The sequence below is a fragment of the Rousettus aegyptiacus genome, unplaced genomic scaffold, assembly GCF_014176215.1.
Source record: "Rousettus aegyptiacus isolate mRouAeg1 unplaced genomic scaffold, mRouAeg1.p scaffold_m13_p_13, whole genome shotgun sequence".
NCBI classification, from domain to species: Eukaryota; Metazoa; Chordata; class Mammalia; order Chiroptera; family Pteropodidae; genus Rousettus; species Rousettus aegyptiacus.
Genome location: NW_023416288.1, coordinates 5,865,032 through 5,890,369, shown reverse-complemented (window position 1 = coordinate 5,890,369; position 25,338 = coordinate 5,865,032). Strand labels below are relative to the sequence as shown.

The 25,338-nt window shown below is 32.7% G+C and overlaps 1 protein-coding gene across 7 annotated transcripts in view; it reads left to right on the top strand.

The window, feature by feature from the left end:
* The window catches only part of MAGI2 (membrane associated guanylate kinase, WW and PDZ domain containing 2), a 1,221,159-nt gene that overhangs the window by 805,093 nt on the left and 390,728 nt on the right, over positions 1–25,338 (top strand). For all 7 annotated transcript variants that reach the window (XM_036231069.1, XM_036231070.1, XM_036231071.1 and 4 more), the window contains 2 exons: positions 2,699–2,909; positions 12,549–12,628. In XM_036231069.1, coding sequence (XP_036086962.1) covers positions 2,699–2,909; positions 12,549–12,628 — 291 coding nt within the window. The remainder of the gene's footprint in view (positions 1–2,698; positions 2,910–12,548; positions 12,629–25,338) is intronic.

Sequence of the window (25,338 nt, the reverse complement as noted above, 5' to 3'; positions counted from 1 at the left end):
ACACCATTACCAGGTTGATAGATACATATCTAATTCATTGTTTTTACACTTTAGTTTTCCATGGTAGTAATAACTACAGTTTATTTAATCATATTATCATTGATATGTATTTATATCATTTTCAGGCTTTGCTATTACAAACAATGCTGCAATAAATATTATTACATAGACATCCTCACATACCACCACCTTTATTTCTAAAGGATATATTCTCTAAGTGAGATTATTAAGTCAAAGTATATGTATATTTGTATATGTGTACTTTTTAATGTTAATAGCTATTGATTATATTTCCAAATAATTGTACCATTTTATATTTCCAACTTGGCTACTCTTTCCTCACATTGACATTATATATCAGTTAGTAGTGCTCCCCTTCCAGTTTCTGCGTTAAGCAGTCTCCACCACACCTGCTATGAGGAAATCATTGTGACCTTCACTGCAGGCCAATTGGTTCTCTGCTCTTAGCTACTTTCCAGGTTTTCCACTGGAGCACACTTGGACTTCTAGATGATGTCTGTGAAACAAGGAAGTCTTGGGCATAGTATTTGCCAAATGTTTTTACTCCATCATTTCTCCTCTCTGACTCCCTCAGTGCAGATTTGAAGCCATGCTCCAGAAAACATTTTTCCCAAAGTTCTAAATGTAAGATGTTCACTGGCCCCTTAGCTTTTGGCTCCCTTGACCTCATTCGTGGTTTCTCTCTTCTTCCAACCACCATGCCACACCCCAGACAAATACCTAAAGATAGTGCTGCTGAATCCCTGAATACACAGGCAATGTCTTAAATCTAAACATTTCTTTGAATTTTTCTTCCAGCCACCATTTTACCTTGTGGAGAATTCTACATTATATCTTTCTTCTCACTTACCCCAATAATGTTCCTTTTTCTAGACGGTAGCTACTCTGCTCTTCCCTGACATGTAAGACTCATGGTCTGTCCTTAATAGTAGAAAAGCTAAATGGGAAGGGGAAAAAAACTTGACTAGCTCAGAGAGAATATACATTGGGGATATTTCAACAATATCCCCATTATACAATGAAGTTTACACCTTGACAAAAATACTTGGCCAATAATCCCATCCTCTAAATAAATAGCATTTAAAGTTACATTGTTTACCCACTGTCTGATGTTCTTTCTTTAGAATATCCTCATTTCTCTACTTTTTTTCACCCTCTACACACTGAACTTTTCCAAGATAAAGTTTAAAACCCATGTTGGTAATAGATTATTCATATAATATTTTCCTTCTTTTTCAAGAATCTATTTTTTTATACATTCTATAAATTTCCAGAAATACGACCATCCTCCATTTACATTTAACTCTATTTTTCAGGATTTATTTCTTCTTAATTTATATTTTCTTCCTTTCTCTCCCTATTTTGAGATCTCTGCTCTAATTCTGTCATTATGATATGGTTATAATAATTCCTCAAATGCCATCCTCAGGTAGGATGCATGAGTAGTACACAATCAGAACTTCTGCATGTTTAAAGTTACTTTCTTTTGTATGGATAAATGAATATTTTGGCAAAGTTAAGTTCTTAAGTTGATGTATTTTTTCTAATGTTACCATAGATGTTACTTTACTGCATTTGAGCTTAATCTGTCACAGGTGAAAGATCTGATGCTCTTCTGCTCCTCTTTTCATTGTAAGCAATCATGTTTCTTTAGTATAGAAGCTGTTAAAGTTGCTTTTTTTTTAACATTATAGTTTGGAAATTTCACCTAGCTGTGTTTAGAGGCCTATGTGTTTCATTAATCTGGCCTCAGATTAAATGAGCTATTTCAATATGCAGACCAAAGAGTTTCTTCCTTTTAGGTAAATTTTATTCTATTTTTAAATTGTTATTATTTCTTCCTCCTGTGTTCCTCTTCCTTATTCTGGAGTACTAGATACAGATTGGAACTGTTGGGTCTGTCTTCTAAGATTGTTACCATTTCTTTTAAAGTATGTATGTCATTTGGTTTTTGCTCTGTTGTTTTCTATTGCTGCTGTAATAAATTACCACAAACTTGATGGCTTAAAACAATGTAAATTTATCATCTTACAGTTCTGTAGTTTAGAAGTCTGATATGGGTCTCACTGGGCTAAAATCAAGGTGTCAGCAGAAATTTGTTCCTTTTTGGAGGCTTGCCAGCTTCTACAGAGCACCCACATTTCTTGGTTTGTAGTTGGTCCCCTTATTATATGTCCAAAGTTTGTAACAGTGCATCTCTTTGGCCATTCTTTAGTAGTCACATCTCCCGCTCACCCTTCTCTTCTGCCTTCCTCTGACACTTTAAAGAACCCTTAAAATTACATTGAGCCCACCTGAATAATCAAGATAAGCTCCCAATCTCAAATTAAATTCTTAATTTAATCAGAACTGTAAATCCTCTTTTTCTTTGTCAGGTAACATTCACATGGTCCAGGGAGTAGGATGTGGTATACTTAGGGGATGATTATTCTGTCTACAATACTTGTGTTGTGAAATTGTCCTCCAATTCAGTAATTAGCAATAATTAGTTGAAGAGTAAACAAAAACGATGGATGAAAAGGGAACATATAGGCCTTATGATGATTTTCAGAGCTATTTGCCATTGTGTTTTTTTATTAGCCTTCACAGAGCTTATTCCCTGGTGCTGCATACTCCACATTCATTCAGTAGTTACTGTGGCTAGAGTGACTAACCACATGCTCTTTTCCTTTCATAGAATCTAGTGAACATGAAGAAAAGAGTGCAGGTGCCTCAGGGGAGACACCCTCCCAGCCTTATCCTGCACCAGTGTACAGCCAGCCTGAGGAGCTGAAGGAGCAGATGGATGATGCGAAACCAACTAAACTGGAAGAGAGCGAGGAATCAGACCCATTGCCTGATAACTGGGAAATGGCCTATACAGAAAAGGGCGAAGTCTACTTCATTGAGTGAGTTTCACACATTTCTTTGAACATCTCCATAAAGATCTTAGCAGTATATAAATGATGTAGCAAATGGAAATGGAGACAGAATAAAATAATGAATTTTATTGTTTCTGGTATTAGCTTCTTTCTTTGTTAGAGAATAATGGGATAGTATGTTAATACACTTAAAGATTCTAAATTACAGTTATAAATAAAAGAATAAATTAAAAAATTTTACTGTAAAATTTGTTATAATCATGAATATAAAGACAAATCTCCATGTGATGTTATTATTGAATTAGGAAATAGTCTACATGTCATTGGGAAATGCTTACTCTCCTCTTCCAGGATGTCTATATAGTCCAAATGAGATCCCACATTTTAAACCAGATTGATGTTAAACATTTATCATCATGTTTAGTGATTTAATAAGATACAGCTATTTAGAAGAAAATGCTTGCTGGTCACAAAACATTTATAGCATTTGACCCTAAGGTCAGGTGTCAATAAAGTAATTAGTTTTTATATAATTCATCATACTCATTTTTATTAGATTCCATTGTATTTCTTACTAATCATTTTTATGACTTGCCAAGGGAACTAAAATGCTAATCCTGAACTCCCTGGCGATACTTACTCAACCTAATTTTTTGGGGGGGGAGGGGTACTTTTTTCCAAACTAAATTTTTTATATACTTCATTAATACTGTTTAGCTTTTCTTTATCTTCTAGAAGTAGAATAACTTGAAAAATGAACTCCTAAGTCAAAGATCTTAGCACAAAATTAAATTGATGTGCTTAAGATAATTAAAATGTTCATTAGAAAGAATAAAAACTAAACATATGTAAATGAACAACAACCCTTATTCTCTCAAAATTGTATAGGCCTCAAAAAAAAATTGAAACAAGTTTTCAGTGCTGATGGTGGATAAAGATATGTAAACTCTGATTATTCAAGAAAAATGTTAAAACTGGATTCCTTTTCCAAACCCATAGTGATTTGTGACTTAGATCTCCATAGGCAGAACTCAGTTGTGAAACTGAAATGTTACCACATGCCAATATTTAATTCTCATGTGTAGGTGGAAACTTTGATACATGTGGCCATGGGAATACATAATCAGATAATTACTTGGCACTCTGTTTGTCTCCAATATGGATGAGAAAAGCCATGTTTTGTGGGAGAAAATTCTCAAAGGAAAGAAAAGATTAGGTTGAGTAAGTTCACCTTGTGACAAGTCTTGAAGTTTAAAAAAGAATAAGAATCTCTTAGAATATTTCTTAGTGCTATAATCAATAACCCAAAGATATCTTTTATCAATTAGTCAGAAAAGAAAAAGTCATATAGAATTTTTAGATGGCTGAAAGTATTTGTATCTAAAGTCATAATTTTTTTAATAAATATAAACCCTAGATGTGAGGTCACACATTTATGTTCAGAACAATTGATGTTCAGAAAGAACAAGGAGACTAATGACATACATATGTTTTTATTAAATAATTCAAGGGAAATAAGGCTTTGTGGAAATAACGAAAGAAAGCCAGCATGACAGTTGATTAAAGAACGGTTTCCTTATAATGTTTCCAATAATACAGTTATAAAAACTATCTTTCTTTATGATTATAAAATAAACTTTTTTCTTTTAATGGTGCCAGGTTTGGAGATTGTAAAGAAAGTTGACTTGGAAGACAGAAATTGTGTTAATGATGTATAGTAAATGATAAGACTTTGTCCAGATTTGGAAGAATCTACCAAAATTATTATATTAATATGCTAGTCAGTCATCCAGTGTCAGAATTCAAAGGTTCAAAAGGTTTTGTGACTACTCTCAAATTTATTGTCAAGTTGGAGAAGTAAACAATTTCTGAATTTTGTGATACTATTCAGAGACGGATATGCACAGACTTAAGTAGTGAAAGAAGGCATCACAAGAAAGGTGAATAACATATACTTGAAAAGTTGGTGATATGTAGATAGAGCAACTTCCATTATGAAACCCAGTCCTTAGGTGCATTATGGTTAGTGAGACCTGGCCCTACTAGGGAAGTGAGTGTTAGTTATGAATCTTGTGACATGATTGCTTAGTTTTCATTTTGCTAGATCATTGGTGCTTTTGAAAAACAAGCAGAGAGTTTTGTTTGTTTATTCATCATCTTGTTTCTGCAGAGGAAGATGAATGGATAGTATTAGGAGCAGAGATAGGTTGACTTGGAAAATTAAGACAAAAAGGAGGAGACAATTTCATTCTTGGTGAGAAAGCTGATGCTGAGGTAGACTCGTCTAGAGGAGAATGCAGAAGCCTGGGGTAAGGGCTGAATGAAGTGAGTGCGATGAAAAAGTGATTAATGTAGTAGGCAGAGGCAAATGCTGCCTGAAGAGGTTATTCCACAGAATGGAGGCATCCCCTCCTCACCTCACCCTTCATCTTGGGCCACTTTGAGCTCTACCTTTCTTTCCTTCAAAAAGATTCCTTTGAATCTCAAGACTCAGTGTGATAAACTCAAGCATCACAGAGCCAGGAGGAATAAGTATCTTTTTCATCTGGTCCCTCATTTCCACAACATCACAACCCACACGGCAGTTTTCTTTTTCTCTGCTTATGCTTCACTCTGCTTTACTTTTCCCTCAGTTTTTGAGGGTTTTCTTCTGCTTTCACTCCCTGCTCTTGAATGCTCCTTCCCTTCCTAACTACGTTTGACAAAATCAACATTTAAACCCACTGTTCTTAATCAGTATGTACTTTTTCTTTTGATATCACAATTAATTATTATGTGAATAAACTCTATACTATAAAAGCTCCTTGTAAAAATCAGGTAGAACAGGAGGAGGATGGTGGGGCAATAGGAATTTCTTAGGGATTAAGCCATGATGTGTCCCAGAATTTGTAGCCAAGAAACTTATAAACAAATACAATTTGTAATATAAAAGTTTGTATTCCTGAAGCAAAGTCATGGTGAAGAAAGAAGATAAAAAGGAAAGGGAAAGTAAGCTGAGAGGGAGGTATAACAGACAGAAGAAAGGTAGAAAAGAAGGGAAATTAGATTTGTGAGGTATAGTGAGCTAACATCAGTTAAAAAAAAACTCACCTCTGGTACAAATATTTCTAGAGTTACTTAGAGTAATGGAAGTCTCCTCTGGTAGGGAACACCCCCTCATTACACTTTGCTGAAATGAAGATCACAATAAAACAGAAAGTAAAGCAAATGAGAAAGACCCTGTGGTTCTGTGTATAAAATTAATACATATATATATATAAAATATATATGTACATATATTTTTATATTTATTTCTGAGTATGCCGAAATGTTAATTTAAATATGCATTTTAAGTGTTTCAAATTAAGGTAAGAATTTCATGTTTCTGTCTTCTGTCCAATAATGTTTTGAAATAGTTATTGACACAGTATTGCAAAATAGTTTATATATTTCAGTACTTTACAAGTTCTACATTTAGATGATGAGTGGTTTTTTGTTCTAAATACTGAACATATAAGCCAACTATATTTCCCATACTCTTCAGAACTGCATCCTTTGATGAATGATAAAAGCAGTGTGCTTTTATCATTTATAATAGGAAAAGGTGAATATCTGAGAAAGTGTTTTTAAATAACAGAATTTTCAGTTGTAAGTGAATACGCTCTTCCAAACATGCTTTAAAGCATTAGTAATTTTTTAGGTTTCGCAGTTTAAAAAAAAACTTTCAAATGCATAATATTGTTTAGAGCCAATAATTTCCTTAACTCATATCATCATCTTCATTAATATTATCTTTTAAAATAGACAATCTATTAATTATAAATTCAAATTAGTAATAATAATAATTAAAACTTATTGAATGCCTACATTTTTCAAACTGCATTCAGATTCCTTAGCAATAATAGCTAATATAGTAAGCATTTACATAGTGCTCCTTTAATTCTCACTTTAGGAAACTGGGACTTATAGAGGTAAGTAACTTGTCCTTAATCAGATAACCAAGAATTGGCAAAGCCAGGATGCTTCGATTCCATTTATTTAACACACTTATTGGACACATACTATTTGCTAGGAAACACTTTAAACCCAAGAAATATAGTAGTCAACAAAACAGATTTGTCCCTCTCATGTGACATAATTTGCCCCTAGAATCCTTGCTCTTAACTGTTCTGGTGTGGTGCCTACTTTACATATATTATATCATAACCACCCTATAAGCATTTTGATGTATCCCACATTTTACAATGAGATACTGAGGCATCTTTGGACAAATTAACATTTTCAAGGTCTCATAATTTTGTCACCCTGCAATGCCATTGCTTTTAGCCCATACCTCCTCCACTATATAAACAAACATGACTGAAATAAAAGTAAACTTTTATGTCACAATTAGTGTCTGTTTTAAAAGTTTCTTGGCCAGAAATTCACTATTCCAGAGGCTGTATGTTCCATAAAGAGTCATAGGGTTAATCTAGATTGATGCTTTGAGAATCCCATTAAATTACTTCTTTGTTTAGGAGTCAGTTTAGTTAGTGACAAAAAAAGAGACTGCTGTTGCTTTGGCAAAAAACAAAATGACAACAAGAACCTATTTGTTTATTACCATCTTGTTGAATGGCCGTGAACACTATGTCATCTTAAATAATAGATTTTTTAAAACAGGCTTTTGAAACTAAAAATTACATCTATAAAAAATGTCATAGCTATACATGGTTTCCTAAATCTTCGTCAGGACTGAATTTGCTTTTAAATTCTAAACAGGACACACAATCTGTTTCTTCTTATGTTACTATTTCTGTATCAATTTAAGTTTTAAGTGAGTACCAATTACACAGACCTTGTTTACCTTGTTCAAAAGATTATGCTTCATGCAATCAAATATCATTGACTTCATTCTCAGTATTATTCTGGTATAGTATCTCCCAGAATGAAAATACAGTTTATCTATCAGTTAAAGATTAAGATTTAGAATTGGCTTCTTAGGAAGAATTTTTAAATTCAGTGTATTTGTCATTGTTTTAAGTCTGTTACTATTTCTAGAGAAAATGGAGCAAAGGAAAAGAGTGTATTTGATAATAAAAGTTTCTTATTCCACTAATAAAATTTCAGTTGATGGAATATCATGTCATATTGGTGCAGTAGTGATACTATTACTTCGATCTGGGTAACAATAGGAGAGTGGGAAAAGGAGATAAAAAGAAATATAGAGAAAAGAGGAAGGAAAGGAGGGCATGTCTCAAAATTAGGTTTGAATTGGGTTACCCTTGAGGATTTACTTATATACCAAAGAAACTGATAAGGGGTTTGTACCCTTACTGGAATAACATAGAGCAAATGAAGAAAATGGAATGGAGGATAGAATGTTGCATGATCTATATAAAAATTTTTAGTTTTGCTCCTAATAAATACTCTACCCATTTGATGGCACTTTTATTAACCTAATTCTTTAGTATAGTTTCTAAGACCTAATAATTATATATATATAGATTGGATAAATCAGGATTTTTAAGACCTTATTCTGAAAAAATATTCATATTTGAATTAAGAGAATTTGTTTGGAATGTAATTTGAATAGAGAATTCAAGTTTATAAGGAGAAAATGTTTCTAGCGATATTATCTATGCCTCCTAAATCACAATATTCTCTCTTTCATCCCTATGCATGTGAAAATTAATATATTACCTGCTAAATACAAGGCATTTAGCACAAAGTTATTGATTACTATCCTCAAATAGGACATAAAGATCTCCAGTTCTAAACCATTGGTAAAGGATCTGGGAAAGGGTCTTTGAATATCCTTCGAGGTTGTGAAATAAAGCACCTCAGTATAGAAGACAAAGTGATAGGTTTAATATTCTTTCTGGTTTCAGATCATAAAAAATTTTTGATTTGGGAATTAGACATATCTAGGTTTAATGCTAGCTAGCTCTTTCACATTCACATACTAGTTGTGTAAGCCTGGGCACTTTACCCTGCTTCTCTCAGATTTTGTTTCTTTATCTGCAGAATGGAATTAAAAATATGTAGCCACAATCACAATGAGGTGATGCGTGTGAACATTCTAGTGCAGTCCTTGACAAAGTAGACAGTCAGGAAATGTATGAGATAGTGAAGATAACTGCAAAGGTATGCCATAATGTCAACAGCTTTTCCTGTTGAAGTGAAGCACTTTCTATCTGAGAATGATGTTTCCTCAGAAATAAGATATTATAATTTAACCTACTTCTTTTTTGTCAGTTTGGAAAAGGTTAAACTTACAAAATATGCACAAATTTCTGATTCTTTACAAGTCAGTCTATCACATGTCTTCAAGCCCATTCTGATACGAATTTAAACTAGAATTGAAGGAAATTCTATTCAGAATTGAACAAAATTTTACTTCTAGTTTGTTCTAATCCTCCAGATAGACTCAGTACAGAGTTTAACATTAAAGAAGAATTTTGGGTAAACTATTTTTAAAGGTTTTTATTTGGACTTTTTAATATGACATTGATTGATCTTGAATAGCTACTAACTTTAGTCCACTTTGATCTCTCACTTTTTATAATCATTGCATTAACTTTATCCATAGAAATACATTCAAACTTCCTAGAAAATATTTCTTCCATTCCCCAGCTAGAAAAATAAGTTTCTTTGCAGATGCAACATATATATGTTCATGTTTCTCTGTTAAAGAAACTAGTATTGAAATTAAAGTTTTTAAAATATTAGCATCTTACCTTTCTGTCCCTTGTGCTCTACATAACTTGAATCGATACAGAAAACTGATGTCCTGCCTCAGACTCTATTCTTGCAATGAAAGTGAAAGAAAATTACATCTTTAAATTTGAAAAAAGGTAGCATGCATATGGTGAAAAATTCCTCCATGATCCCATTTTGTACACAGTTTTCTGCCCAGTATTTCACCCTATTTTCAATTGGTATTTTTGAAGTTAAAAATATATAATTTAAAAGAAGTGAGAAAGTCACTTGGTCTGTTGTCTCCCAAATGCATTAAAAATATCCCCTTTGTAGGGCATCTTGAAGAAGCATGCAAATTACAAGGCTGATGAGAGCCACTATTGAAAAACAGTGCTGTTTAAGACAATTAAACAGAAAAATGTGACATTTGAGACAAATACTGGAGGGAACTACTACCCACATTTCCTTTAGAATCATTGCAGAAGATCAGCTAAAAATGCTGTTAACTCTAAGAAACTCAATCTGTCAAAATGTATTAAAGTGACATACCATTAATGCTAGTTCAACCTAAAAAAAAATCATCCTGTAATGAAATGTTTTATATAAACTCAGAAATGCTAGGAAATTCAGAGTTCTCTTCTGTATTAGCCAGTATTTGAGACCAATGGTGGTTTGATATGGAAATGGTCATTTGACTCCCTGCAGTGGCTTACTAATGGTCCCTTAATAAGTATCCATAAATATGTTTGCATAGATGTGAACATGTCTTAAAGACCTAGAAATGACTTTTCTCCAAATTGGAGGAAGGATTTTGAAGAAGGTGAGGATAAAAAGAAGGAAAACTTATGTCCCTTGCCTGTCTTCTAACATTTCTCCCTAGCACATAGAAACATAGACATCAACATACACACAGACAGACAGACACACACACACACACACACACTTTGAACTGAGGCATGTCTATCATGAACATTTTAAAAGTAACTTTTTTTCAAAATGGGAGCATCAAACACTAAACCCAATACTATTATTCTCATATTTGAAGTAGTCATCACCTCCATCCCACCTCCATCCATGCATTCAAGTCTTTAGTTCAGAGGAAAAGACTAAATGATATTAACATGACTACCAGAATGAGATGAGAACCAGAATGAGATGAAAGTGTCTGAAATACTTTATGCCCTTCTGAAACTTGAGAATGAAGCACCATCAGACTGTACAAAGGTCAAATTTGGAGAAATAAACACTAGCATACTCTCCTGATAATTTATAATTAGACCAAATTCACAATCAGTAGCTGATCATATTATTTGAGCCCTGCTCAAAGGCATTAATCATTGAAGAGTTCCTAAACATGAAGAAAGTGATGGAAGGTGTTTTCCCTTTACCCTACGTGAAAGTCAGAAATAAAAGGGAATCTTCTTCAAGGAGCAGAGACTCTGTGACCCAAGGATTGAATATCTCAGTTCTCAATCAGAGATGGGTCTACACTTAGGCAAACAGGATGATCATCCGGAAAATGTTATATAAAGAGTATTTTAACATCTTAGAATTGCTTCCCCACTGCCCATCTAGTGTCCATCTGTCTTCATTCCTGTCTTGAAATTCCCTTCATTAGGTAGGCACTTGGTCTCCAAAAGTTTACTATTAAATATGCTGCATGGGAGAATTTTCTGACCTTTGCTTTAAGTGCAGACTGGTTCATCAGATTACCTACCTAACACTTGTTGCTCTGAGATGATAAAACATAGTTAAATTTTATTGAAGAAAAAAAATATATATATATGTGAAATTGATATTATCATTTTGACTTCCTTAAAATTATGTTCAAATATCCCCATTATCTGACTTTAATTTATATTTCAAAACTATTTTCCACTCTTTCTTTTCATGTTTTATTCATTGGCCTTCTGGCTCTGCCTGGTATAAACCTGACACTTTTCCACACTTGTGACTTCACTCATTCTCTTTCCGAAGACCTGACAAATGTCACATCCTTGATAATTTGTTCATTGGTAGATGAGATGACTTGAGACAGATATATATATATAGTAAAGGTTTTAGCTCCAATGAACAGTTATGAGCCACTGAGTGGTTCTAGAATTATAATGTGCATAAGAAGCACCTGGAGTGCTTACCAGTGATAGAGATTTTGTAAACCTGCCCCCAAAGATTATGATTTGATACTTCTATAACAACCTAGAATATGCAATGTTAATCACTCCACTAGGTGATTCTAATACAGGTGAATCCAGGACCTCTTTGAGAAAACCTGCTCTAAGAAGACCCCCTTTGTTTTTTTAAATTTCTGGCAAAATACATTCCAGAAAAAAAATTTTTCAAAATAAAAATGTCATTAAAGCTATCATTAATTCTCAGAAATTCCATTCCATAAACACATTAGATTATAGACATTTTTATTCTTTACCTCCCTAGATGGATTTTTCAAAAGGATTAAAAGGAAAATATAACTAACTGTGGGTTAATGAAATTGCTATTAATCACTTTTTGAGAAAATGTCGGAATCCCAAGAACATGCTATAATTTGCATCACTTTTGTACTGCCTCTGCCAGCTCTGTAGTTAAAGAGTAACAAAACAACTATTTATGAAAAGGGCAGGTTTAAGATGAATATAATTCTTTTGCAAAACTCAGGAAACAGTATCAGAGCCTGTGAACTGTGTTCTTCCAACTGGAGAATCCTGTATTTGTAATAAATTCCTTTTGCTCTAGATGAGTTCTGCATTTTCAATGAGGTTAACTTGGCAACATTCTAGTTGATTTTAATAAAAATAGCTGCTTTGAGGACAGGGAGCTGAGGTTGCCAAATTTACAGCTGCCTTGCACAACTACTCTTACACCTCCTTCAGGGCTACTTAGAACCAGTAAGCAAATTAAGTGTATCGATTGCAATTTTGTTGCACTAACCTCCCCTTTTTTTTCTTAGGGAATAAACTTGATTCCTTTCAGTATGTGCCTGTTCAGAGTGATCTCTTTTCTTTTCAGCCATAACACAAAGACAACATCATGGCTGGATCCACGACTTGCGAAAAAGGCTAAACCTCCAGAAGAGTGCAAAGAAAATGGTAGGTTATTAAGTTTTTATGGTGTCTCAACATTGTACTTCAAGAATGTTTGTGTTTCTTAGCAGAGGGTCTCACCTAAAGAAGCAATAATCTAGTTGAAACAATTTTAAAGATGTAATGTTTAATGCTCAGATAGGAGAGAGAATTAACTCAGCGGTTCAGCAGTGCCATGTGGATTTCTTTTTTCTCTCTGAGGAGATTGTGTTGGATTTTACATTTCTGTCATCTCTGTTGGATCTGTTTGACTCCTGGCCTGACTTTCCACCACCTACTAAGAAATTTCTGTTTGCAATGTCGTTCAGAAGACTCTGATCCACTGGAATTAAATATGATATGTAAAGAAACATTATTGTGGAGCTATAAATAAGATTTGATTTTTGTGTTTTGAGGCATAGTATTCTGCTAGTTATTAAGGAATCAGTGAGATAAAGATATACACATTTGGCTACTTTCCTTTAATCAAACATTTAAAAATATAGTTGCATAAATGAGCTGGGTTATCCTTAGTATTTTCCAATTCCCAATGTAATGACATTAGCTTCCTTAAAAACTGGCTTTCATGTCTGTGAAGAATTTTTTAAAACAATTTTGAGGATTACATGAATGTAAGCCTTACTTGAAATTAGGAAATTATATAGATGAACATTGTTACTAAAGATACTTATAATTTTTAAAAAATAGAGTTTAATGTTAAAAGAGTATTTATAATTAATCTAAAATGACAAATAGCATACTCTCCTGATGACTTATTATTTGGCCATATTCACAACCGTTATTTGATCAAATTATTAGAGCCTTGTTCAGAGGCATCAATCATTGAAGAACTCTTAAAAGTGATGAGGACTATTTAAACCTTTTAGAGTCTTTAAAAAGTCTGTAATTCCAAAAGTTTTTTCTTTTAACAGTAATTCTGACTTTCTCAGATAGTATCTAGAATATGTTATTATTTCTATGACTTAAGGGAACTGTTCACAAGTTATACTATTGAGTTAAATAAAATATTAGAGTATTAAGACATGTGTTGCCAATTGTTATAGGTTACAAATTAAAATGGCCTGATCTCTTATATCTGGAAATTACAATTTACTTATGCCACAAATGTAAAACCTTAGTATATACTAATTAAAATGAATTTAACAATTTTGCAGTTCTATGACATATTGAACTTCTCAGCTGTCATATTCCTTTGAGTTGTTCTTTTCATTATAAAAGCCTATTGAAGTCAAAATCTAAAATGCTGGGAGAGCTATAGGCATAACATATTGCATAATTATAATATTTCGATGTTATCAGCTTTTGCCATATCTACATTTGTCTCTCTTCTCAGGATGGTAGATGCCTAAATTTTGATACCAGTGTCTGAAAAACATGTCATTGAGAAATAAGTCCCAGAATAGTGTTATAGCTCAAAATAATTTCTAATTGGTCAATTACTACTTGTTTTTATTTTCTACAGAATAAATAATTCATAGATTTTATTCTATATATTATGGAATATTTTACAATAGAAACTAACATCTAATTAGAATGCTGTTATTCTGAAGATATACTTTTTCTTGCCAAGAGAAGTGCTTTTAGGTCATACTGTTACTTGCGTTTTATTTTTCTTTTCTTTAAATAACATAGATTAAATTTTCTTGTTTGAAATGTTGGATGTTCATTGATTGCTGTCAAGCCTGCTAGTTAAGTTAGACTTTTTTATATGTATCATAATTCAGTTTAGATTGAAGAAACTTAGTGAAGTCATTTTCTGAAGGATGAAATGTGTGTAAAATGTATTAAAAATCTGTAGAGGCTCAATATAATATCTTTCTCCAGCAAAGATGTATTCTTTCTCCTGCCAGGGAGATGGAGTGGAGGCTAATTACCTCATTCTAATCTGGAGCTGAGCCAACATGAGGTTGGGTTGAGTTTTGGTAAGACCCAATCTTTCTCTGGTGTGCTCCTATTCTTAGGGTGTTTGCCCACCCAGGTTTTCAATAAATAGCCTATTGCATGTCAGCAAACATTTTCTTTCAAGAGTCAGGTAGTAAATATTTGAGGCTTTTCAGGTCACCCAGTCTCTTTGCACTACTTATTGTGAGAAAGCTGCTAAAGTCAATATATTAATCAAAGGCCTGATGTAGTCAGATAAAACTTTGCTTAAGGACACCAGAATTTGAGTTTCATATACTTCATATAGCAAACTATTCTCTTTTTTTCTCAACTATTTAAAAGTGTATAAACTGTTATTAGCTTGTGGACCATACGAAAAATAGCAGCAGCTGGATTTGGTCCACAGAACCAACCTTGGCCTAGTGTGTTCATGCAGAGGCTGTTCTGTGGCAGGTCTTGTATGCCAATATTTTTAAAGTGTGTTATTTTTTTTCTCAGTAGTGCAAAACCTCAAACAAAATTGTGATGTTTTCAGTTTTTTTCCTCTAGACCCTGTAGCTTCAGAATTTGACGAATGTCGTCAGAGGCTAATTGACCATATGTTTGAGATTTCTCAAGTTTGTATTTTGTCACTTCAGTCCCTCAAGACCCCTCTCTCTTCAGTGCTGATTTCTCTAACCCCCAGCAGTGTCCTTCCTTCCAGGCCAAGTCTGGATTGTTTCCAGAGTCTGGAATCAACAAAATTAACTGCAAATTCTTTCTTCACCACCCCAGAGTTCTTTCCTATTCAGAATCCTGATGGTCTATATCTGTTGTTTTCAGCCGCTCTCTGACTTATACTGCTTACTTTTTACATTTTATCTAGATTTTCTATGTGTCCTCATAGGTTATAATCTGCTCACTCTACCTTACCTGGAAACAGAAGTTTTAGTGCAGTAATTTTGAAATTGCACATTTTAGACCTTACTGGGTTACATACCATAAATTTGTATTAGTATTATAATTTCTATTTTACCCCTGAAGATTGAATTCTATGATGTTTTACATGTATGCCTATTATTATGAATGTTCATATGTGTGTGTGTGTGTGTGTGTGTGTGTGTGTGTGTAGATAAGGATCTGTAAATGTATGCTTCTTCAAATCTTTTTACATAGGTACATAAATTAATTCCTTGGTCAACTATAATAAGAAGATAAGTGAAAGACAGATGGAAGGAGATATCAACTGATTTGACTTATTCTTGGGCAAGGAAAATAAAACTAGCAGATGTTTTCTTATTGGTGTCAAGGAGGAAAGGGGACCATGGATGGCTCAATACAAATAGCTATTAAACAACCACTTATTCTATGCACATTAAACAATTATTTTGCCTTTTGATTTGAAGGATAATACTGCTACTCAATGTAAAAACATACGTCCTTCTCTTACAATATGGTCGAAAGTGGTGAAGTCATTATGTTCTATGTATTCGTCATCATAGCTCTGTGCATTTTTAGAATTTTAGCATCAGGCTATGTGGCAGAAAAAAACCTCTCCACTTACTACTAGATTCTAATATTAGTATTTGGGAGAGTGCTGTTTAGTGAACCAATATAGTCTTTTACAAAATGCCACAAAGATAACTATTAACTGTTAAATAATTTGGATGTAAGTTTGCTTGAGCTGTTTAAAGCACCATCATATTTGTCCCCAGAACTCAGAATCAGTATCATGGGGTTTGTCTGAGACATTTTCAATCACAAGCATCCCAGTGGTGACACATCCTACAAAAGTCACTGAGTTAGGGTTATTATCAAAATCGATTCAAGCCTGGTAGTACTATTCTTAACGATGAAATGCAGTTAAACTCAGTAGGACCAGGAGAGGAAATTATAGGATTCGTAATCAGGGAAAACTCCATGTCAAACCCAAATATGGGCTCTTGGGAAGCATACTTAATCCCTGGGAGCCTAGATTTCCTTCCTTATAAAATGGGAATAATATCTATTTCATGAAGATTTAGTTTCACTTACAAGAAAGGCAGAGCTTATTTGTTGTTGCATCATAGGCTTTAAATAACTGTTCTTTTTCTTTTCTTTCCGGTTTGCTCTAAGCCAACAAATTAACCTCATAGAAGACAAGGAGGAAGAAATTCAGAATGATCCACCTACCCTAAGAGCCTTAAATTACTGTAGGGTGTCCTGAAGAGATGGGAAAGAATAAGCCCATGTAGGCTAAAATTATTCAGCCAGCTATTCCAGCCTAATATGAATAGATTGGAGGTTTCTCCCCTTCATTCTGCTAAAAAGGCTCTAAATTTTCACAAAGTTATAATTACCTCTGTATAAACTAGGTGGCTTCATTTCTGTATTCTGTATCTATGAACTATGAATTTTCTCACATTACTACAGAAAAACAATCCCATAATCTTAACCCATTTATCTACATTTACCTACTGCATTTCAACTGACCTTAATTGAAGCTTTGAGCTATTACTTAATCTATCCTTTTTAAAAAAACAGTCCAAAATGAACATGAACACAGACAGCATAAGCTATTTTTTGTCATATTTATTAAATGAAATATTTTTTTCAAGAGAAGGAAGTTGCCTTTCCAAAATAATAGAAAACAGTAATTAGTTTTAGGTAATTTCTTAAGTGAGTTTTATAAAACTGACAGATTTGTAAAGGAAATGCATACTTTTATTTCTGAAATTCAGATTCTGTTTGTGGATGGCATAGTTTGTTTCTCCTTATATATAGACTTTGGCCTGTTTTCTCATTAAGTTTGTATTGATAATTGTATTAATAATTTATTTTATCAAGATTAAATATAACCAAATTAATTTCACCTTTGAATATTTGTTTTTCTAATCTAATAAACTTACTAAGATTATGTTTCTGTGAGAAAGAATTCATAAAATATTCTAGTATTATTGACTATTCAGGTTCTAAAACATGAAAATTGAAGATTCAATTACGTGCTAATTTTGATCTATGTTTAAAAATTATGAACAAATTTGATTGTTATTTTGTTTCTATACTGATATTTTGGATGTATCTGTAAAAAAATTAGGAAAGTTTAAATATTTTAATAAAAGCAGTTAGATTTTTCACTAACTGGCAATTAGTCGTAATTTTCTATAGCATTACTTTGAGGTATGCTTTATCCAATATATAGCACCTTGCCAGTATTCTTGGCTCAAAAGTACTAAAAAAATACCAACATTTTAGGAATAGAAATTTTTTGTGGAGAAAATAATAAAATTATCTAAAATATATCATGTAGGATGGATATTCTACGGTTGCACAGTTTATGGCTGGCATCTGTTCTAATTATTCTCATTCTGTTCTGATTGGTTGGTGCCCAAGCCATAAAAGTTGCTAAGTATTTTGAATATAATTTCTGCACTAATTATTTATGTAGCCCCCTTTCTACCTGTTAATATTTACTGTCGCTACAAAGTAAGGATTATAAAGTTCTGTCCTTCTTTACTTCTTAATTGCTCAAAGTACCTTTATGTTTAGAAGTGAGTTATGTCTTGTCCTTACTCCTTAATGCATACAAGTTTAAAAATAATGCTAGCATCATCAAGTCTGGTTCTGCACAGCAAAATGATTTCAAATTTTGTCAAATTTGACTTTTTAATTTTTTTTTTAATTTTGAAAGAATTATAAATTCACTAGAAATAAAGAAATTTATAGGGAGTTCCCAAACACCCCTCATGAAGCCTCCCTCAATGGTAACATCTTACATAAATATAATACAATGTCAAAATCATGAAATTGACACTGGTACAATCCAAAGACCTCATTCAGATTCTATCAGTTTTACAAGCACTTATTTATTTGTGTGTGTGTGTGTGTGTTTCCATGAAATTATATCACATATGTAGTTCCACATACCTAACCATATTAAGACTCAGAACTGTTACAATACCACAAGCCTTCCCATGCTTACACTTTATAGCCATACCCAACTCCTCCATCTGGACAAGTACTAATGTGTTCTCCACTTCAGTTACTTTATTATTTCAAACATGTTATGTAAGTGGAATTATACAGTGTCTAAACTTTTTAGGCTGTTTTTTCCACTCAATTTAATTACATCAAAATCTATTCAAATGTGCATATCAGTGGTTTGCTACTTCATATGTACCATTGTTTATTTAAGCATTTACCCCTTGAAAGACATGTGGTTTTTTTTTTCCCCATTCTTAGCTAATACAGATAAAACTGCTACAGACATGTGTAGGTTCTTACAGGTTTTTGCATGAACATAGTTTTATTTGTTAATGATAAATGCTCAAGAGTAAAATTGCTAGGTTAGATAGAAACTAAAGTTTGAGTTTTAAAAAAAAGCTGCCAAACTATTTTCCAGATTGGCTGTACCCTTTTACATTTCCATCAGCAATGAACAAATGATCCAGTTTCTCTGTAGTCTTGCTAGCATCTGCTGTTATGATTATTTTTTTGAATTTTGCCGTTCTGATACATGTATAATGATATTGTGGTTTTAATTTCTATTTCCCTAATAGCTGATGATATTGAACATCTTTTCATGTGATTATTGCCATTTGTATATCCTGCTTAGTAACATGTCTGATCGTGCTTTTTACCCTAATTTTTAATTAGATTGGTTTTTAACTCAGGTTTCAGAGGTTTTTGCATATTCTAGATATAAGTCCCTTTATTTGATTTGTTGTTTACAAACTTTATCTCTCAGCCTGTAATTAGTCTTTTCATTGTCTTAACAAGGTCTTTTGCAGAAAAATGGTTTTAATTTTGATGAAGTTCAGTTTATCAATTTTTCCTTTTATAAATCATCCTTTTAATATCAGGTCTAAAAACTCTTCACCTAGCTCTAGAGGCCAAAGATTTTCTGATTCGTTTTTTTCCTAAATTGTACAGTTTTACGTTTTACATTTAAGTTTGTGATCTCTTTCTAATTTTTATATAGTTAGATTTAGATTGAGGTTCAAATTTTTTCCTATGGACATCCAATTGCTCAGACATGTTACTAAGCACCATTCGTTGAAAAGGCTATACACTTCTTCCATTAAATTATGTGTGCACCTTTGTCATAAATCGTCTGAGTTCCATTGATCTATGTATCTATTACTGCATCGGTACCACTGATGCAGTAATAGCTCCATAGTAAGCCCTTGATTACTATAGCTCTATAATAAGCCCTGCTATTAGGTAGACTAATACTTCCTAACTATTTCTTTTAAAAATATAGACGATGATGATGATGATGATGATGATGATGGTAATAGGTAGATGATAGATAGATAGATAGATAGATAGATAGATAGATAGATAGTTAAAGAGATTTTTCCATATGTGTTTTTTCTAGGAGTTTTATGGTTTCAGTTCTTACATTTAAGTGTTTAAACTATTTCTAGTTCATTTTTATGAGTGGTGTGAGATAAGAGTCCAATTTTCTTTTTCTTAATGTGAATATCCAGTTTTTCTGATATCATTTATTGAAGAGACTAGTCTTTCCTTATTGAGTATTCTTAGCTCCCTTATTAAATATTTGTTCATTGTAAATGCATGGACTTATTTCAGGGCTCTTTATTTTATTCCCATTGTGTCTGTATCTGTTTTTATGTCAGTATCATACTAGCATAAATCATAAAGTTTTGATTACTTTAGTTTTATGATATAGTTTGAAATCAAAAAGTGTTATGCCTCCAGCTTTGTTGTTTTTACCCCTCTGGTTTGCTTTGCTATTTGGGGTCTTTTGTGGTTTCATATGAATTTTAGGATTTTTTTTCTATTCTATGAAAATTTCCATTGGAATTTTGATAGAGGTTGCATCGAATCTGTAGATGGCTTTAGGTAGCATGGACATTTTAATGATATTAATTCATTCAATCCATAAATATGGGATGTCTTTGCATTTATAAATGTTGTATTCAATATTTTTTGATAGCTTATAGTTTTCAGTATACAGATCTTTCACCTCCTTAGTCAAATTATTCCTTTGTATTTTATTGTTTTTGATGTTATTGTAAATTGGAATGTTTTCTTTTTCTTTTCTTTCTTTTTTTTTGCTAATAATTTATTGTTGGTGTATAGAAATGCAACTGATTTTTAATTGTTTTCTATGCTGCCACTTTATTGAATTTGTTAATTTTAACAGTTGTGATCGTGTCTATGATTTTCTATGTATAAGATTATATCATCTGCAAATGGAGACAATTTTACTTCTTTCTTTCTGATTTGGATGCATTTTATTTCTTTTTCTTGCCTAATTGCTCTAGCTAGGACTTCTAGTACTATGTTAAATAAAATTGTGAGAGTGGGTACACTTGTCTTGTTTCCAATTTTAGAGGGAAAACTTTCAAACTTCTCCATAGACTATAATGTCAGCTGTGGCTTGTCAAAGATGACTTTTATTATTTTGAGCTACATTCCTTCTATATTCAATTTGTTGAGACTTTTTATTATGAAAGATGTGAATTTTGTAGAATGCATTTTGTGCATTGAGAAATAATTTTTACCTTTTATTCTATTAGTGTGATGTATCATCCTTATTGATTTACATATGTTAAAACATCCTTGCACCCTAATGATAAATCCCACTTGATCATGGTATATTATCCTTTCAATAGTGCTGTTAAATTCAGTTTGCTAGTATTTTGTTGAAAATTTTTCTATCTATCTTTTGTTGTACTTTTCTTATCTGACTTTGATATCAGGATAATGCTGGTATCATGAAATGTATTTGTGAGTGTTCCCTACCCTTAAATTTCTGGGAAGAGTTGAAGGGGATTGGCATTCTTTTTTAAATGTTTGCTGGAATTCACCCAGAAGGCTATCTGATCCTGGGCTTTTCTTTCTTGGGAGGTTTTTGATTACTAATATAATCTCTTTACATATTATTTATTTTTTTCAGGTCTATTCCTATATTTATGATTCGGTGTTGGTAGGTTCTGTGCTTCTAAGAATTGTCTCATTTTTTTCTAGGTTATTCAATTCGTTGGTGTATAATTGTTCACAGTAGTCTCTTATGAGCCTTTGTATTTCTGTGGTTTCAGCTGTAATATTTTTTTCAATTCTGATTTTGAATATTCTCTCTCCTTTTTCCTTAATATAGCTAAAGGTTTGTCAGTTTCATCTGTCTTTTCATAAAACCTGCTCCTAGTTTTCTTGACTTTTCTATTATTCTCTAGTCTCTATTTCGTGTATTTCTGATCTGATCTTTGTTATTTTCTTCTGCTAACTCTTAGCTTAGTTTATTGCTCTTTCTCTAGTTCCTTGAGCTGTAAAGTTAGGTTGTTTATTGAGTTTTTTTCTTAATGTAGGCATTTGTAATGTAAGTTGTTCTCTTGGTACTTCTTTTGCTGCATCCCGAAAGTTTTGATATGTTGTGTTTCCATTTTCAATGTTTCAAGATTTTTTAAAATCTTTTTTTTTATTTTTTCATTGATTCATTGGTTTTTCAGGAATGTATTGTTTAATTTCCACATATTTGTGAATTTTCCAGTTTTTCTCCTCTTATTAATTTCCATTTTTATACTATGATGGTCAGAAACAATCATTGGTATGATTTTAGTATTTTTGTGTTATCAAAGACTATTGTTGTGAACTAACATATGACATCCAGGAGAATATTCCATGTGCACTTGAGAAGAGTGTGTGTTCTGCTGCCATTAGGTTAAATGTTCCATATGTGTCTAAGTTCGTTTGTTATAAATTTCAAGTCCAATGTTACCTTGATAGTCTGTCTAGATTATCTATCTATTGTTGAATGTGGAGTATTGAAGTCTCCTCCTATTACTGTATTATTGTTTGTTTCTCCCTTCAGACCTTTAAATATTTGCTTAATATATTTGCATTCTTTGTGATGTTGGGTGCATAAAGTATTCACAATTGTTATATTCTCTTGATTACTACTTTGTCATTACGTAATGACCTTATTTGTCTCTTGTTAAATTTTTTTACTTAAAGTGTATTTTGTATGATATAAATGTAACTACCGCGCCCCCCCCCCTTTTTTTGGACTTTTCTAAACAGACCTTTAAAATAAAGTCTTTTATTTTTGTAGAATGTGTCCCTATTTAAGTTTGGTATGTAGATTCTGTCCTATTTTGTAGGTGTGTTTCCAAATATGATATAGTTTTCAGAGTCCTTACAGTGCTATTTTAGGTAGCTTAGTTCTTCTTACATGGAAGCTCCTGATCAATCCCTGCTGTTGCCACCTGACAAGTGTGAAAGGTGCTTTCCTGAGTTGCCCATCACTAGTCGAGATGTGAGATTCTGGATGTATGAGATAGAAAAAGTTTCCCCTTGCCTAGGTTCTCTACCCACCTGGTATTGGCAGGTGTAGGAAAGGGGATGGATCACTCACTTGGCATCCACTGATGCTACTACTGCCGGTATATCAGGCCACCACTCCTGCTGGATTATGTTGACCTTTCTGGGTTCTACTGATACCACCATTATAGGTGGAAATGGCCTACCATTATAGCTGGATATGAGTAGAGAGGATAAGGCTGCCCTCAAGTTCCTGCTAGGCTTCCCTTTTCCTGGTCCTTTAGCCAAAAAGAGTAGGTTTTCTCTTATGTTTGCTTGCTTCTTTGTTTTTATAAGCCTGTTGATATTCCAGACTGAAGGCCTCCCTGGCACTCAATCTAGAATATATAAGGGAAAAAAATGCCTAGGAACACATGGTAATATCATTCTTCAAATTTTGAGGTCCCTAGCCAATCTACCTTTTTCTTTCCACTTCTCTAGTCTTTTTATGATTATCTTTTGAATTATTTCCAGGTTATTTAAAAGGGAGGAACAGGGAAGAGTAAGTCTACACCATCTAGTCTAGAAAGAGAGAGAGAGAGACCACATATCTAAATATGACTTTTAATACAAATTATAACAATACTCGAAAGCTTAAGAGTATTTTTCCATACACTCTCTCTGTTAAATCTACCAACATCCTGTGAGGTAGGTAGAGATTTTTCATTTCCATTTTGTAGATAATGATGCTATAATCCCAGATTTTAAGGGCCTTGACCAAGAAGTGTAAATAAAATAAGGCTCGAATCCATGTCACATGAGTTTAAGATGGCTCTCAGTGTTGACATTGTGCAACTCTGCAAGTTGCTTTAGCTAGAGATACTAAGACTTAAAAATATGTAAAAGACAACTATTTAAAAATATTTATACTTTAAAATTCTATATTTAAAATAAATAAAAATGAGCTTTTTCATATATTTTAATATTTCCCCAGGCCATCATATCTGTAGATAGACCAGGCAGTGTAATTTTATGATCAAAAGAATTTAAATATCATGTGGTTTATGTTCTTAACAGAATGAATTTAGTTCTCTGACAGATATTTTTAAAAGTGTATTGATTTATATTCTATGTTCATCACTTAAAAAAAACAAGCTTCTGTTGTTTTTTATGCCTTCATGATTTCTAAAAATGCTCACTACAGTTCACATAATGTGGGAACAATTTTTCTAAGAGCTAAATGTGGATCTCTGTCAATCATATTGTGAGTCTCAGTATTATGTATCCCTCAGTGGTTAGATCCGTTCACCAATGCAGAATGCAAAACAAAGGTGAAGCACTGATCTGAATATTACAGACAAGTTCTTTCAGATGTGGGAAAAACAGATCTAGATCATTAACCCTAAGCCAAGTAATTGAACATTAATTATGGCTTGTGTTTGTGTTGAGAGAGAGGAGAGAGAGAGAGAGAGAAAGGGAGAGAGAGAGAGAGAGAGAGAGAGAGAGAGAGAGAGAGATTGATTGAGAAAGGTCAGGCTTAATTTCCATTGCTGAGGTGAGATGATCTGATTTCCCTCTTGGTCCATGTAATTTTAAGGTTTCCTAAATACTATGCATCATAAAACAGTGCTTTCCAAAGCTAATGACTATGAAAAAAGCAAACTTTTAATAATAAAGTCCAGTGTACAATTGCGGTCTAACCACCAAGCATCTCAAAGTATCTGGTATAGGTCCAATGAGGTCATTCAAACAGCTATAATGAAGGGTCTGTGTTATGTTAAAAACCTATATCTTCAAGGAGTTATATTTTCCCAAGAGCTCAAGATTTTATATGCTTTTTGTAGAAACACCTTCTGCTTAAAATTTGCTTTTATACAAAAAGGGGCAAACATTAATTTGTGTTTTGATGCCAAAACTATATAAGGAACCCAAATAGATTTAGAACCACTATTTCCAAGGCACCACTTCCAGTCAGCAATACAATATCAGTGTGAAATTTTATTGACTGTATTTGTTCTTAAAATTCTTACTGGTAACAATAAGTCATGATATTATATTATTTTCAGTTTTTGACTCAAAACTAAATTTTGAAATTTTATTTTGGTTTCTCAATAATTTATTTTATTTAAAAAAATTGCATTTCTCTTTTTCCAAATTATCTTTTTGACTTATTTTAGCTTATGTCTTTTCTCTTTGCCTTCATACTTGTTTTGCTTAACCCAAATCTATCCTTTAAGGCTGGCTGTTCTCACTCTTCCAGTCACAAAAAAAAGGAGCATTTTCTCTCTTATTCTGCTACTCAATTCTTATATATCATAAAATACTATAGTCCTTTTAAAATAGATTATCTACCTGCACACAAAGCAAGTTGATCCACTCATCCATATAACAAATATTTATTAAATAGTCACTCTACCAGTAGAATCAAGCTATAAACCTTGAAAAATGCAAATGCAACACCTTAACCTATTATTCCAAGAACGGTATCATTGAGAAAATAATATACTAAGCTCTCTAAAATAATGAGAAAAATTTAATAATAGTGTGAGGAACATCCATGACTCAGGAGAAAAATAAGACAACTGATTGTGAATGGGAGTATTTAGGGA